The 15,254-nt window shown below is 32.2% G+C and overlaps 1 protein-coding gene across 1 annotated transcript in view; it reads left to right on the plus strand.

Moving 5' to 3' along the window:
* The first annotated feature begins 224 nt into the window (after nucleotides 1-224).
* Nucleotides 225-15,254, plus strand: part of LOC123712112 — a 64,901-nt gene continuing 49,871 nt past the window's right edge. The window contains exon 1 of the mRNA XM_045665067.1: nucleotides 225-397. Within this exon, the coding sequence (XP_045521023.1) occupies nucleotides 319-397 (79 nt within the window). The 5' untranslated portion in view covers nucleotides 225-318. The remainder of the gene's footprint in view (nucleotides 398-15,254) is intronic.

Genomic DNA, 15,254 nt, shown 5'->3' on the forward strand with positions numbered 1-15,254 from the left:
ATTAAAAAGGCACTTGTAATTACGCACTAAAGTAGCACCAATCGACATCAAATACAAACTAATAATGTAGTTAACGACTGCCATAAAAACAGTAACGTTTATTGGGACGAAAATTGACTAGCGACACGTGGTCGGAGGGAAACATTAGCTCGGAAATGTGAGATACAAAACAACCCTGCCCCCGCAACCCTTCGGAGCTCTTAACTTCAGTCTTACGCCGCGCGTCGACGTGAACAGTCGTTTCTGTAACAGTGCACCAACTTAGTTACGTCATATTGACGAGTGATTTCAGTGTTATGGTGGTTCGATGGTTTTGAAATGGTTCGCCATAAGGAATCAAAGTATGCTCTTACGCATATATCTGCGATATTTTTGTGGCTGTTCGCGTTTATTAACGGTAAGTTTGAGGGTTAAAGGAAGTTAATGGTTTTGGTTATGGTTCGCTAGCTCCAACCGTTTCCTTTTTCCGGATTTAACGTTTTATTTTAAACGGTTCGATGCTATTTAACCAATCCCTTTGTTAAAGGTTTAATGTTATACAACAATATTGTCGAAAATATACAAGATGGTATTATTTAAACGAGATCTTATATGTACAAAGTTTAATAAAAAATATTTAAAATTAAAAAAAAAAACTGTTATTTAAATTAAACTTAATATATGAACATACAGCAAAGCCGATATAAATGTATATTGTCTTTGAGTATAATAAAAATGATTTAATGTCTTAGAGAAAGTACAATTTAACCAAAAAGTTAATATTTCTAAACAGTTGGTACGTGTAAGGAAATAACAGAAATATGAAATGTTTCTAGAACTCGTCTGCGAGCACATAAAATATAGAAACGTTTCAAAGTTTGGCAAAACAAGATTGTTCGCGTTATCGGTTGGCAAAAATCTCGTATAAAAGTTATGATATCGGAATTCGGTTATAGGCAAAATAAGGGAGACGGGGAATATATTACTGACGTTTTTTGTAAAATTGGATGGTATTTTTGATAGCTGCAAAAATACATAATTATGAAGAGGAAATATTTGTATTTCGTGGATGGATTTAAAATTATTTTCCTATTGGAATATTACATGACTGATATATTTTTAAAAACAAAACGGACAGAACGCTACATCAGATATAAAATAGAGTTACTATACCTATCTGTTTATTTAGTTTTACTAGCCAGTGCCTATTTTATGCCTTTTGGGCGTCCACATTTTATAGAAAAGGGATTTGCTTGTTCTTTATTCCCACAACCAGGTTAGTGCGCTGTTCTGTTTTGCTGTCTACTACTGATAGATGTTACGATGTAAAATAAACTATAGGCGATTAAAAGAACTAGATGCGTCTACGTTGTCATTCGTTCTACGCCCTTGTTATGAGAACTAGCAGTATTTTTTACATAGAGTTACGCAATTATTTTATTAACGTTTCGTTTTCGTTTCACAGGTTTGAATTAATTTATTTTGGTCTTCGAATTAATTTTAGTAAAAATATACTTATTATACACATCGAGGTGTGTGTATGTCGTTTTAAAAGTTTAATTTACGATTTACCTATTGAAGTTGGACTTTTTTTTAAAGAAAAGGAATTTGTCTGAAATAAAGTCTATGTTATTTTTTTAATTGAAGTTTGTCGTATTTGTCGTAAAAGCTAGATAGTGGTAAATGGATAAAAAATAGTACAGAAGTACATTATGTCTTCTCTTTAATAAATACTAAGTAGTGTTTTATACTTTCTTATGTTAAATATCCTTTTTAGAAAATTAGGTTACTTTTAAACTTGTTAGTTAGCTAGGCTACGTCGTTATGTTAAATTGTGTCTATGTGCAGAAAAAGTAAATGTTTAACTCTATCAAGTTAGAATTCAATAATTTGATACATTGCCCTAAAATCTTAGCCAATCTTAGCTTAGTAATATTGAAGAACATCGCGTTAATTACAGTTTTCATTGCAGTATCAGCAAAACATTTTTTGCTTTTTACTAAAGCCCACTTATCGATTGTCTGCTTTACAAGACGTTAAAATCTTAAAATTGGAAACAATTATATTTTTGGATCATAGTTATTTTTAAGGCATTTTTCCTTTAGTAAGAATTTCTCAAAATTTAAATTTATTTATTTAGGTAACCAATATCCGAAATAATGCCATGAACGGTCTACCATAGAAATATATAAATGAACTATTTATGTGCGTATATATTTTTCTACATCATTCCTGTGTATTCCTTTGTTTTAATTAAACATAATAGCAGTATCATTATTCGACATAAATATGTCTACTGGGCGTGTATAGTATACAATTGCATAAAATTTAAATTTAGAATTATATTATGCAATGTAACATATCCCCACGTCACTTTACAAAGAAAACAGCTTGCTATAAAGTCTTTGAAGAAACTCCATTGTGAGATTCCTTTGCGTTAGTTAACTCAGTAGTCATCCACTTATCAAGTTAGTCAAACTTGACGGGCTCAAACCCCACTGCATAATAATTAAGACTAAGATATGAGAATGTTACTAAAGCACTTGAGTTAGGTAATGTTATGCAAGAAACGTTATATGTGGGTTTATACTGAATATATATAATAATTACATTTATTAGATATAGGGATATAAACTGCCAATTGATATTGCATTAAAATAAAAATGATTATCTGAAAAAAACGCTTGTTAGTGATAGAACTACTTGAGCCCCTATTATGACATGAAATATCCAGTATACAAAGAAGAGCAGTGTTGGCCTAGTGGCTTCTGCGTGCGACTCTCATCCCTGAGGTCGTCGGTTCGATTCCCAGCTATGCACTAGTGGACTTTCTTTCAATTTGCGCATTTAACATTTGCTCGAACGGTGAAGGAAAACAGCGTGAGGTTTCCTCTGGCTTGCGTTAACCCCAAAAAGTCGTCGGCGTGTGTCAGGCATAGGAGTCTGATCAACTACTTGTCTATTAGATTGATAAATAAACTGATACAAATCTGAGGCCCAGACCTAAAAAGCTTGTAGCGCCACTGATTTTATTTATTGTTTTAATTTTTATTGTATATATTATAGATGTGTATGTTATGTTTAAAGATTAAAATTTAGAAATAATGTTCACTTCGCAAGAATACATCTTCCACCGTCTAGTGTATTTGCCATGTATGATACAAATATATTTATTTAATGTAATCTATCACTAAGAAAACACTTTTTAAACGGATTGAAGCTATGTATTATTATTATAAACTTATAATTATATACATAATTTTAAATTTAATTTTTTCCGACGTTTCGCGTGCTTACAGCGTGCGTGGTCACGGTGACTGAAGACAAAAGGTGTTGAATGTCAAAAGTATAACAGCTGTAGAGAAAGTTATGTTACCTGTATTTACTTCCCCGGCGTTGATATCGACTATCCTATCACTACGAAACAGCATTTACACTCCTAATCATAATATATAGGTCAACGGACGTTCATAATTCTAAAATGAGTTCAATTGACAATGTGTCCTTTCGTCAAATAATAACAAAATTATTTGTATAAATGACTTAATAAATTAAAAAAGATTTTATCAGCAACTTCCCCCAGATTCTTGGAGCTCATCTGAGTAGCTCAATGATGCTGCGTCGTGTGTGTCAAAAATATGTAATATTTATGTCGTAGCAAACAAAATGCGTGATGTACGAGAAATGCCTGGACAGATCTTCAATTAGTGTAGCTAAGAACCACGTTAGCTATCTGACAACACAAATCATTCTTGCATTTATTTAGGAGCTATCGTGGAATCCTCTTGTGTGTAGGGGGTTAAAATAACGTACCAATTCTTGAAAGGCCCGCAACGCACTTTCGAGCCTTCTGGCAATGTGAGTGTCCATGGGCGGCGGTATCACTTAACACCAGGTGAGCCTCCTGCCCGTTTGCCTCCTATTACATTAAAAAAAATATACTTAAGAAAGACAAAACGTTTTGTAATTACATAAGCTTACTTATAACTGACGTTTGACATCAACAAATCATCATTACCATCGCTTTAATATGTCATTTAAATAGTACTCGCATCAACTATATAACTTATTTTTAAATCACGATTGTTTCCTAAAGAAAATTTCACCAATACAATAAACACCCATCAGTCGTGCCTGACCAGTTCGTTTTATCAAATATATACTTCCATACAGATTCGTCGGCGTGCATGTTGGCAAACTGTTTTGCGACTTACTCTACAATAATTGTTATATTTCAGTCTATTTATTATAAATTATACATCTTAGCCTCCGTCAGATTCATCTTCATTTGTAAAAAACTTAAAAATATCTTTCATCATCATCATTATTAGGCTTATGTCCATTTCTGGACGTAGGCTTCTTCCATTTTCCTCCAGTACGCTGGCTACACTGGCCTCTTTGTATCCACTGGGGCCAAGCTTCTTGACGATGTCGTGAGTCCACCTAGACGGACGGACGGACGTGGACGGCCGTGTGGTGTTTTGTTCTTCCGAAGTCTCCATTCCAACGTGCGGGACTTTCCTTTACTACGTGTCCGACGGTAGCCTGCTCACCGTCATTTAGATGTTGCGACAGCCCTTACTTTGTTTATTTCTTTTACCCAGATATAATTATAATACATGATTTCTTTAGGGTTTCGAATTCTGACCCAATGATCTAAAGACCTGCTTGGAAGTTATACAAATCGCTCCTTGTGTCAAGGTATCGAGTAAGATAAAGCAGATTCCGACGAATGGACTTCCTCTGTTGGTTGTTAAAATGAAATTTCAGTTACAAAAGCCTTAGTCCCTTCATCTTAGACATGAGCATTGAGCACTCTTAGGCAAGTGCATAATTGAGGGTACTCGTGATGTGAAAATGTCGGTAAATCGCTATAAAGGTGAGAGCGATGTTGGCTTTCTTCGCGTTCCATTAGCTTGAGTGCTTGATGAAAAATTACCTTTACATTGGGGGTTTTTAAAACGTCTTTTGATTTCGCCTTGAAAGCTTTTGCAAGTGTATGGACAGTTTGTCAAAAGTTTAATTTGCTTATGACCTTGCTCAAAGACATATTTCACCTAACAATTATTTGTACCTTTTAGCGAAAAGCTTAAAAACTCGAAGGACATGAATTTGATTTTCAGTATAATCATTTTTAACACTAGATGCCTTTTAAAAATACCTATTTTTTGTTGTAAGAAAATATTTGTATTGATTTTATAAAATCAAATGCTTTTGAGCGACACCCGACATCCTTTGAGCTCCAGAGTAGCTCAGCGATATCAGTATACATGGTCGTTCCAAATTTTAGGTCAAACACGAGTACTGTGTCTGTCGCTAACAAAATGTGAATCGTAGCAAAGAACCGTAACAACAATGCACAATAATCGAGGCATTTAGTTAAGAGCTATGATGGCACAGACACACAGTGAGACATCCAACTTATATTGCCCCCTTTTGAGTAGAGGTCAAAAATAAAATAAATTAAGACTTTTTTTGACAATAGGAAAATTGAAAAAATATTTGAAAGTGTTACGAATTTTACTATAACGAAATTTAATATTATAAAATTAATTTATGGATGTATATTTTTAATATATGTGTCTTTACTAAGACATGATGAAACATTACGATCTAGCCTAACTTAAGAATAATAAGTTACTTAAGTCTAAACTAATTTACTAATAAGCATATTGAACATAAGAAAGTGTCCAATAACACTACTTAATGCCTCTATTGAAGGGACTGAGACATTCTTGTATTCTATTTTTTCACTTACTACTGTTTAGCACTTAAGACCGAAGGTCATTAACATTAATCCACTAATTCATCAGATCAGATTTCAAGATGAAAATTATAATTACTTCCACGTAAATTTATTTATACGTTCTAAACAATTCACATTTTAACACAAATTCACATCAATTGTATTAGAACATAAGTAATCCTTCAAAGGAGAAAATTAAAACAAAAAAACACAATAAAAAAAATAAAACAAACAAAATAAAAGTAACAATAAAAACCTAAACTAAATAAAAACTGAAACCTCATTAAGAGCATGATAAACACGGTTACGGTAACTTGGCAAACTGTGGTAAAACTCGCCAATATTTTCACCAATTCCAATAGTCAACTTAGAAAATATATGTTGATTCTAAGTATAATAAAATCTAGCACCTTCACAATGAAAATTACTACATACAGAGTGAGTCTATGTTTAATCCTCTTAACCTAATGAATATATGGATTTACTTCATACCACGAGATGTATGGTGAAAGTTTTGTAGCGATGTTATTCATTTAAAGGCATCTTGACATGTCAATTAGAGAAATACGTATTATTGGCTGAGATCCAATATATTAACCTTTTATACATACATAGATGACCGAAGTGGTTGTCTCTGTATTGTTCTGCGTAGGTTGTAAATGGATTCATTGTATAGTATACGAAAACAACTACTAGATTTAGGGTGTATACGAACTCTCTCCTGGATTATAATGGAATGTGTGAATTTTTAGTATTTTTACGATTAAAAAGAGTGGCGGAGAGTTTATTGCCAGTTCTTCTTCTCTTCCAGGGCTTGGCTAGGCCCTTGGCCTGAGAATTGCCAGTAAATGTAAAATTAGAAGCATTTAATATATATTTCATTTTTTACGTTCACACAATGTACACTACATTGTGTTTACCTATATGAATAAATGACTTGATATGATTTATTTTTTAAATTTAAATTAAGAAAGTCGAAGTATTTTTATCCCACAACAATAATTTATTTATTTTGTTTATAATAACATACTAAAAAAAAAGATTATTTAGAAGTGAGACTAAACCGCATTAAGAATGTAGGGTAAAACAGTATATATAATATTATTATTTTATGTTTCAATCTTTATCCTTTTATATAATTCTTCAGTTAGCGTGTTTGTAATAAAACTCCTTGTACGACAGATTTTGATGATTTCTTTTTCGTGTATAAGCGGATTAAATAAACAATTATAATATTTTTTGTTAACGTTAAGTAAAGGACTTCTGTCGGGAGCGCTCGTTTTTTGTATAACTTAAATTTTAATTATTATTTATGGAAGACAATAAAAATAGATTATTTCTTCTTTTATTGACATACTCGTAGTGAATGAATACTATTTTTATTGAGTTAATCTTTACTTCTATAATACATCTGTTATTTAATAAAACGGTATTTTCGCAAGCGACATTTAGACGGTTTTTAAAGGGCCACTATCTCGAGAATCTAATGAAGGGTTCGCAAACAATGTCACGATTAAATGTCGCCGATACGTTAGGGTCAGCTTAGAAAAGGCCAACGGATTATTCTGATAACCGCTGTTGGCTATTTTGTATTCCGAACAAACTTTTAAGGTCTAAATCATAAAATCTTAAAGCTTTGTAAAACGATTCGATTTGTAAACCTCTTGGTTTTGTGTCCATGGGTAAGCACTAAGTATAAGTGACCTGAGTCAATTGCCGCCTGACACATAAACAAAGAAAAGACGTGACGGTTTTTTAATTAAACATAATTTAGTTTAATTAAAGGCTAGCAAGTGAATTAAATAATATCTATCTAAAAAAAAATCTTAAGTTATGTTAGTACCTAGTACCTGTAGTATTATACATCTCCCATATATATCTTAAAAGACCTGAATATTTCTTACGTCCGAATATACAAATTTTGAATCTTAGTTGCCTTAGTTGGAATATTAGGCAATGATGTTGTCATTGTATATTTAGGTTAGATTAGGTATTGTAACATTAACATATTATACACAGGTATTGATACTGTCTCCTGTTTCGTATCACTATTGAATACCTCATGTAACTAGATATAAAAGAAAAACATTTATTTTTATTTGAAGGTTTTTGTTCGAAATATATAATTTCAATTTAATATTTTTTGATGATGGTGATCCCAAATATTTTTTCTCGACCGACCGTCACATTTATTAGTTGAGTCATTGTTGAGATTTAAACGTGCTACGTTAGACACATTTTTATTTTGATATATACTTTTTGTTAATTATAATTGATAATAGTTACGTCCACTATTTAGAATTTTATAGTGAGTGTTTAGTGCGTTTTTGAGAACTATCGTGAGGCAAGGTATTAGCATCAGTCTAACCTCTCTTTGTTCCCAAACTAATAGAATTTTTCCAAATCCTTACGACTGATAATATTGTGTGCCTTTCTTCCTGGTAAGAAAATATTATAACGAGGTATGTACTCAGGACTTAATATTCTAGTATAAGATTGTGTATCGACGGCCACCGAACCGTTCTTTGTGGTACAGTTTTTTTGCAATTTAATGTTACTAAATAATCATTGATACATCTATGATAGGACTTAATTGTAACATTTCGCTCAACGTATTTATGTAGCATTAACAAATATTTTAACACGTTGATTGGTTGAAGCAGTGTTATCCTAGTGTCCCTTTGGTCGTAGGGTCGAACCCTAGCTGTGCGCCAATGTACTTTCGGTCTATGTGCGCATTTAACAAACGCTCGTACAATAATGATATATAAATCTGAGGACCAGGCATAAAAGGTTGAAGTGCCACTGGTATATAATTGATTTTCTAGTATTGCCGAAAAATATATAAGCACCCAAAGCGCAGTGTCAGCAGTAACTTAAGAGTGCTTTCAACGCTTTCATCCGTTCGAATTCGGCTTAAAACTCAAATCGACGACATGCAGAAGTGCTGTGAAATGATAGTGATCAAAGATACGAAAACAATCTGAGCTGAAGTACAGTTTTTAGCGCTTAAAGCGCTGCACGATTTTATACGATATCTACTTGTTTATCTTCATCTAGTATTAAAATAAACCGAGTGAAAAATAAAACATTCGTGATAACACCTCATGTGTTACATCGATGGCTTTGTCAAATGTACGCTTCGCTTACTTTGGAACATAAAAATGTTTTCCAAGCAATGAGTGAAGTCACAATAAAATGTTAGTTCACGGACTGTCGCGTCTGCATGGTCTAATATATGAGTTTAGATTTGACACGTGAACACTGTTTATTCGCACGAATGCTTTTTTATGATTTATAATGCATTTGTAGTTTGAAACTCGTAACATTTTCATACTAAAATTGTATTTTCTAGTGCTTTTGAAAAAATTATGTAACTCAGAATTAAATACGTGATAAAATATTTAATTTTATAGTTTGATAATTCATAAAAATAGGATTTTCATGTTGTAAAGCGCATACGCCTGGGCATAGTTGGTAAGGGCATTGTGGTTTATGATCGTGGCAAAAAAAAATATTTGGACTTAGGAAAACTATATATAGTGATCTGGGAGGACGCTTTTACTCGTGAAGAGGTTACAACTAAGGATTGACTACGTTTCTTTTAAATTATATTGTACATATTATTATTTGTTAATATATATTTTTTATTTTATTATATGATTACTGTACTACTGTGCTACTGTCACATTTATCTTCATTACAATACAAATGTTGTTGCAATCACAGCGCTTATTATAGGATAAGGGCGTGTTCTCTGATCTTGTTATATTTCTTGAAAGGCCGGCAACGCACTTGCGAGCCTTCTGGCAATGTGAGTGTCCATGGGCGGCGGTATCGCTTCACATCAGGTGAGCCTCTTGCCCGTTTGCCTGCTATTACATTAAAAAAACCTCAGCGTTTATTCATGATTTGACTATGTGCAACAGCTATATAGTGTTATAATACATTAATGTCTATGTTTAATTCGAATTTAAAAAAATCGCTTAAGGCTCTATTCCAGCACGAATTGCTGTGTCAGTGTTTCGGGGTTGATTGCTTTGCGTAGTGGAGAGCTGGAGGATTTTTCTTCTGAAATGGTAAAAATATAGAAATGGTCTGCTTGCGATAAAATATATCGTTTATATTTCAAAATCATGTTCTTTATACATTTTCGTCTTAAAATTAATTGAAAGTGTCAAAAATTGGTTATGTTTGGATTTTTTTATCGAGCGATTTTATTTAAATCATGTATCAATCTTTCAAAATGGATACATAAACTACTCACTCAACTCCACCAAATATTTTCCATTCACCCTACTTCAAGATATGGAAAGAAACAATGTACTTTTTTGGAGTTTGGCGACCGGATAGGTCCTTAAAACTTCTTAATAACCTAACCGTTAACTTACATTTAAAACGAAGAACAGGACAAAAATAAAAACAAAACAGGGGCTCACAAAAATAAAACACTTTCAACAAAAGATCCCTATCAACCAAAAAAAAAACAAAGATCTGAACAATGCATTGAGAAAAAATAGAGGGAAGAAAATTAAGGGAAATGAAAAAAACATTGGAGGAGGCTTTTACCCTAAAAGTGGCCAGTAATTAATAAAAAAACTAAATTAAGTTTTACAACTTATACGAACAGAACTAAAACTCATTAAGAAATGTTAACTAGCCAATTTTTGATTCATTAATCAATCTAACTTACCTCGTTAATTCGTTAAATGTTAGTATTTACATCTTGAGCCAGAGTTATTAACGACGGAAATAGCGGGGCAAATTTTCACGAAAACGGCGCTCTCGCGAAAAATCTCGACTAGAAATATGATAGCAAATTTCGTTAAACCGCGTATTATCTTTGGGCACACGCCAGGCTCACGTGGTAAGTGCTGTATCGTTGAATAATGGATATGACTCTGATAAATGTGCACCATCGTTTAGAAGCTTTATGTAAATGCTTCCAGCTTTTGACCACGCATGAATCTACTTAAGGTGGTCGATTTTTTTTTGCAATTAGCGCGTGTGCGTAAATAAGTCTTGCGTAAGGAAAAAATAAGATTATAGTGGTGAATGGTTAGTGGTTCCAGAGCGCGAGTCTCATCCCTGAGGTCGCACGTTCGATCCTCGGCCAATAGACTTTTTTTCTATATGCTTATTTAACATTGTCGAACGGTGAAAAAATTATCGTAATGTAACGGACCCAAAAAGTCCACGGCGTGCCATGATACTTGATTATAAGATTGACAAATCATCATGAAACATATACAGAAATGTGAGGCCAGAACTAAGATTGTACATATTTATTTATTTTTAAATGTAATATACAAATCTGCGTTGTGTTGAAACTATATATTTTGTTTTTAAAAATTAAGAATTTCAACCGATATTAATCGTTACTTTATACGTATAATCTAATATTTATTTTGTGTACGACAAGTCAACGACAGTGGACTTACGCGAGTTTTACATAAAAATAAAATTGTAAAAATTTAAAAAAAAAAGAACAGGTTTATATTCTTTAAATAAGTTTAATTTACATGTTATTTTGTTGCAGTTATCAATTAGTTATTATCGTTATTATTATTAAATTAAAGTTATTACAATATATTTGCTTTAAGATTTAAGAATAATTTATGCATTTTTAATGCCCAATAAGGCATGGGATACACATTTCTGGTTTATGTGTAGTGAATACACCAATAAAGTAGGTACTTGTTATATCGTCGTACCAACCAATACGGTTGTCACAACAAATCTAAAACCTCCAATACCAAGCGGGATATTCTTCAATAAACCACATGCTACTTAATCCTCTAGAATTTTAAATGCAATCTGAATATTTTCTATGGATAAAGTTTCGTGTATTCTATGGGTTTGAATCCTCGAATATTTAGCAAAAAGGGCGACCATTACACCTGTACATGCACTGAGCTATTCGTGTATTCTCAAAGGCATTTACTAAAAACGAACTGGTAAAAATATAGCGGTCGAAATTGTAAAAACGCCTCGCTGCACCCAGAGCGGGTCACTCGACTGTATTCTGTATGTTCCGATATAACATTCAATGCAATTGACAAAGTTGTCGTCACCTGTTGATGTAATTGGTCTTTAGTCTTAAGAAACTATATTGTTCAATGTCTAAACATTACTATTTCGTTACCTATTCATCAAAAAACTCATAAAACTCAAAAAGTTAGGAAACAAGTGAGCTGGTATTCTAATCTAGAAACTGCCTTAAAACTAGAAATCAAAAATTGCCTTATTTAAATCATTAAATTAGAAAACCCTACACATATATAAAAATAAATATTCTCTATCAACAATTGGCAATAATTTTGTACACACATAATGTCATATGAAACGAAATCTTCACAAACTGTTTGGCAACATCCCACACTTCCGGTCACACAGTATATAAACTGTTGGACATAACTGGCATGAAACTTATCGACAGATTTTTATCTTCAAACTTTAACTTGGTAACGACTCCATACCCACAAATTCCCGATCTCGACCTTATGTATTTTGGCTTACGCAAACTGAATACAAACTAAGTTAGCCCAAGTTTCCCGCTATAAATGCTAAAAGCCCGATAAGAACTTATCTGTATAGCGCAGTACTGAATTCGAGACGATTTAAGCTGTATAAAAATTGAGCCATAAATAGGACGTGTAAGAAGTATGTGGTTAATGTTACGTGGGATGATTTTGGCATATTTATGAGGCATCTGAAGGTATTATAAATATAGGATTTTCTGAAATAGCCTTTTTGATACGCGTGCAGGGTTTGATAAATGGGCGAGCCAAAGTTGTTTTTGGTCCTACCTTTGGCTAACAAACGTAACTTATTATTGAAATGCAAGTGATTTATTGAACACGAAATTTTAATAATTAAATTATAATGAAATAAAATAAAAGAGATTAAGTGTTGTAACTGCTAATATTATTATTATTTTTTTGTCTTATTCCAATCGTTGGTTTTAAAAGTATAAATGAAAAATTTCGTTTTTAAACGTTAAAGTTTAAAATATTACCTTAAACCCCGTTTCTCTTTCTACATTTCCGCATAGTTTACTGGGTGAAGTAATGGACCTGTCAAAGTAATGGACAATCGATAAGACCATGTATTCATCAGTGTATGAACGTCATTAGTTCGTGACGTTGGAGCTTAATAGCAGTTAGCACTTAAATCAATAAATACATCGTGAAAGTCTAACAAAGTCGTTAAAACAAAGAGGTAGGTGGAAAAAGTTTTTGCCATTCGTTTTTATGTAGGAATTCTCCATGTGCAGTAGCAATTAGTAAATTATAATATACTTCTATCGTATTAGTAATGATATAATGTGGAAAAAACAAAAGCTAGGCAACATTGCAAATTTTGCAAAAGTATATTTATTATTTCTGTCTATGAGATAGTATTATTGATTTATTTTCTGAAAATTCTAGATTAAATATAAAATATCGATCTTTAACTCTTACACACACACAAGTGATTACGAATATATCCAGAAGCATTTCCAAAATCCTTAGATATTATAGTGTCCCATATATATTTATTATATATCAGTCCCCTTTTCAAATTAATATACATAACATAAAACGATAATCGAATACGTTGAAAAATCTCTCTTAAAACATTTATAGTTTATCGCTTTCATATAGACATACCTATAGAAACGCCCGGGGGACTTCAATTTGTTATATGTAGGAATGTTTGTATTCTATCATATAGATTAACTAACTGTAACAGGATAAAAATTCTTAATCCCTGAGAAAATAAACAGAAAGACGGTTTATTAACTGCTATCCCGAGAATACTTAAATTAACAGATGTGCGTCGCCGACTTATAAAAGTTTTATCAAAAGTAGTTGTAGAGTTTTACTTTTCGGCGTATTTTTAATCCCTTGTCATGAAAAATTTACAAAGTAAATTACACTGAACAATGATCAAAGCTCATTTTTGTGTACCTCAAAATCTTAACAATAAAATCGTCTTAAAAACGAAGACCGTTTTTCAGTAAGTAATTAAATTACTGTGAGAAACATAAAGCAAATTTAATGAGAATTGTTTTTGACAACCTTGTATTAAGCTGTTTGCCTTTACCGTACAACCAAGTGTTAATTGCGCATATATATACATAACAGATATATACTTTGGCACAGTGAGGTGTGTAGTGTGTACTTTCGACCTCGTGTTGAGAACCAAACTTACCAATATTTGCAGTCATTTTTGCATCAATATTAGTCGCCTGATTTGTAAAAGAAAAGTCATCAAGCGTACCTAGCGTGTTAAGCATATATTTGAAGATAATCACATTACGGTAGTGCTGCACTAAAATCGGAAAAGTTAGAAAATTATTAAAAATGGCGAAACGAAGAATTGATAGTACACGACCCTGCGGTTCACTGAACTCCGACCACTGAGGCGGATCCGTTGATCACAATGCATTGACGGTGCCCATATGTAGAGACCCAGTAACAGTAGAAGCATTGTTGATGGCCCGCTGTATAAGATTGTAGTTCACAGTGTTAAATTTGATAAAATTCAGCAAGGTTTCTGTCCATTTACGAATGTAGATATTTACTGTTCTCTGCGGTTTGACCGTAATATAATAAAGCTTTCATTAGTGGATAATCTATTAACACAAAAAAATGTATTCTTATAGTTAGTTAATATATTCTGAAATCGATCTAGCGTAGTAATCAAACATACTGAGGGAGGCTTAAATGAAATCACTTTTCCGGTAAAAATAATTAGTATAGATAACTAACATTGTTTTCGAGAGACGTTTTCTTTTATATTAAATATATGTAGGTCGACAGGTCCCCAATTAAATATAGTCGTTTTTCTGTGTAAAAGCTTTCAGAGTTAAAAATGCTTTGAGCGACGTGTGTATTATTAAGAGGTGGCCATGACATTTTCATAGAAGTTCTACCTTTTTAGCAAAATTTTTCTTTTATACAATATGTTATCATTAAATATAATAAACTTGTTCGTTAAGTGTGTAATTAAGTTTACTTAGAAAAAAGTAATTGTATTGTAATCGGCTAAGGTTTGTATGGTTTTCTAAATATTCATAGTAATAGGTATATTTATCATAAAACAAAATGTTTATTTTAAGATAATAACACGAAAAACTCAAATACCAGCCTACAAAATTACCTAATCGAATGAACAAAGAATTACAAACTCGTTGAAGATTTCATACACTTTAATTTATAAGTTTTATATGTGTATAGAAAATCATAAATATTAAAATTAAACACAAATTCAACAATTGAAAATAAAATTAAACAAACTGCTTCATTGTTATAATGGTAAGTGCTTCTATTCCAGATTAAGTGGTCTTCAAGGGTGGGACTTACGCATAGTTATTTTGATTTTGTTAAACAATTATTTTCCTTATTCACTCAACTATATATGTGTATTTAAAATTATCAATACAGGTACGTCACTGTGATTTTCATCACATCTGTATATTTTGTACTATATATCATTAATGGTTTTAAAAATTTCTCTCTTGAAAACATTTGAATAACGCCAG

Source organism: Pieris brassicae, chromosome 7 (assembly GCF_905147105.1).
Source record: "Pieris brassicae chromosome 7, ilPieBrab1.1, whole genome shotgun sequence".
Lineage (NCBI taxonomy): Eukaryota > Metazoa > Arthropoda > Insecta > Lepidoptera > Pieridae > Pieris > Pieris brassicae.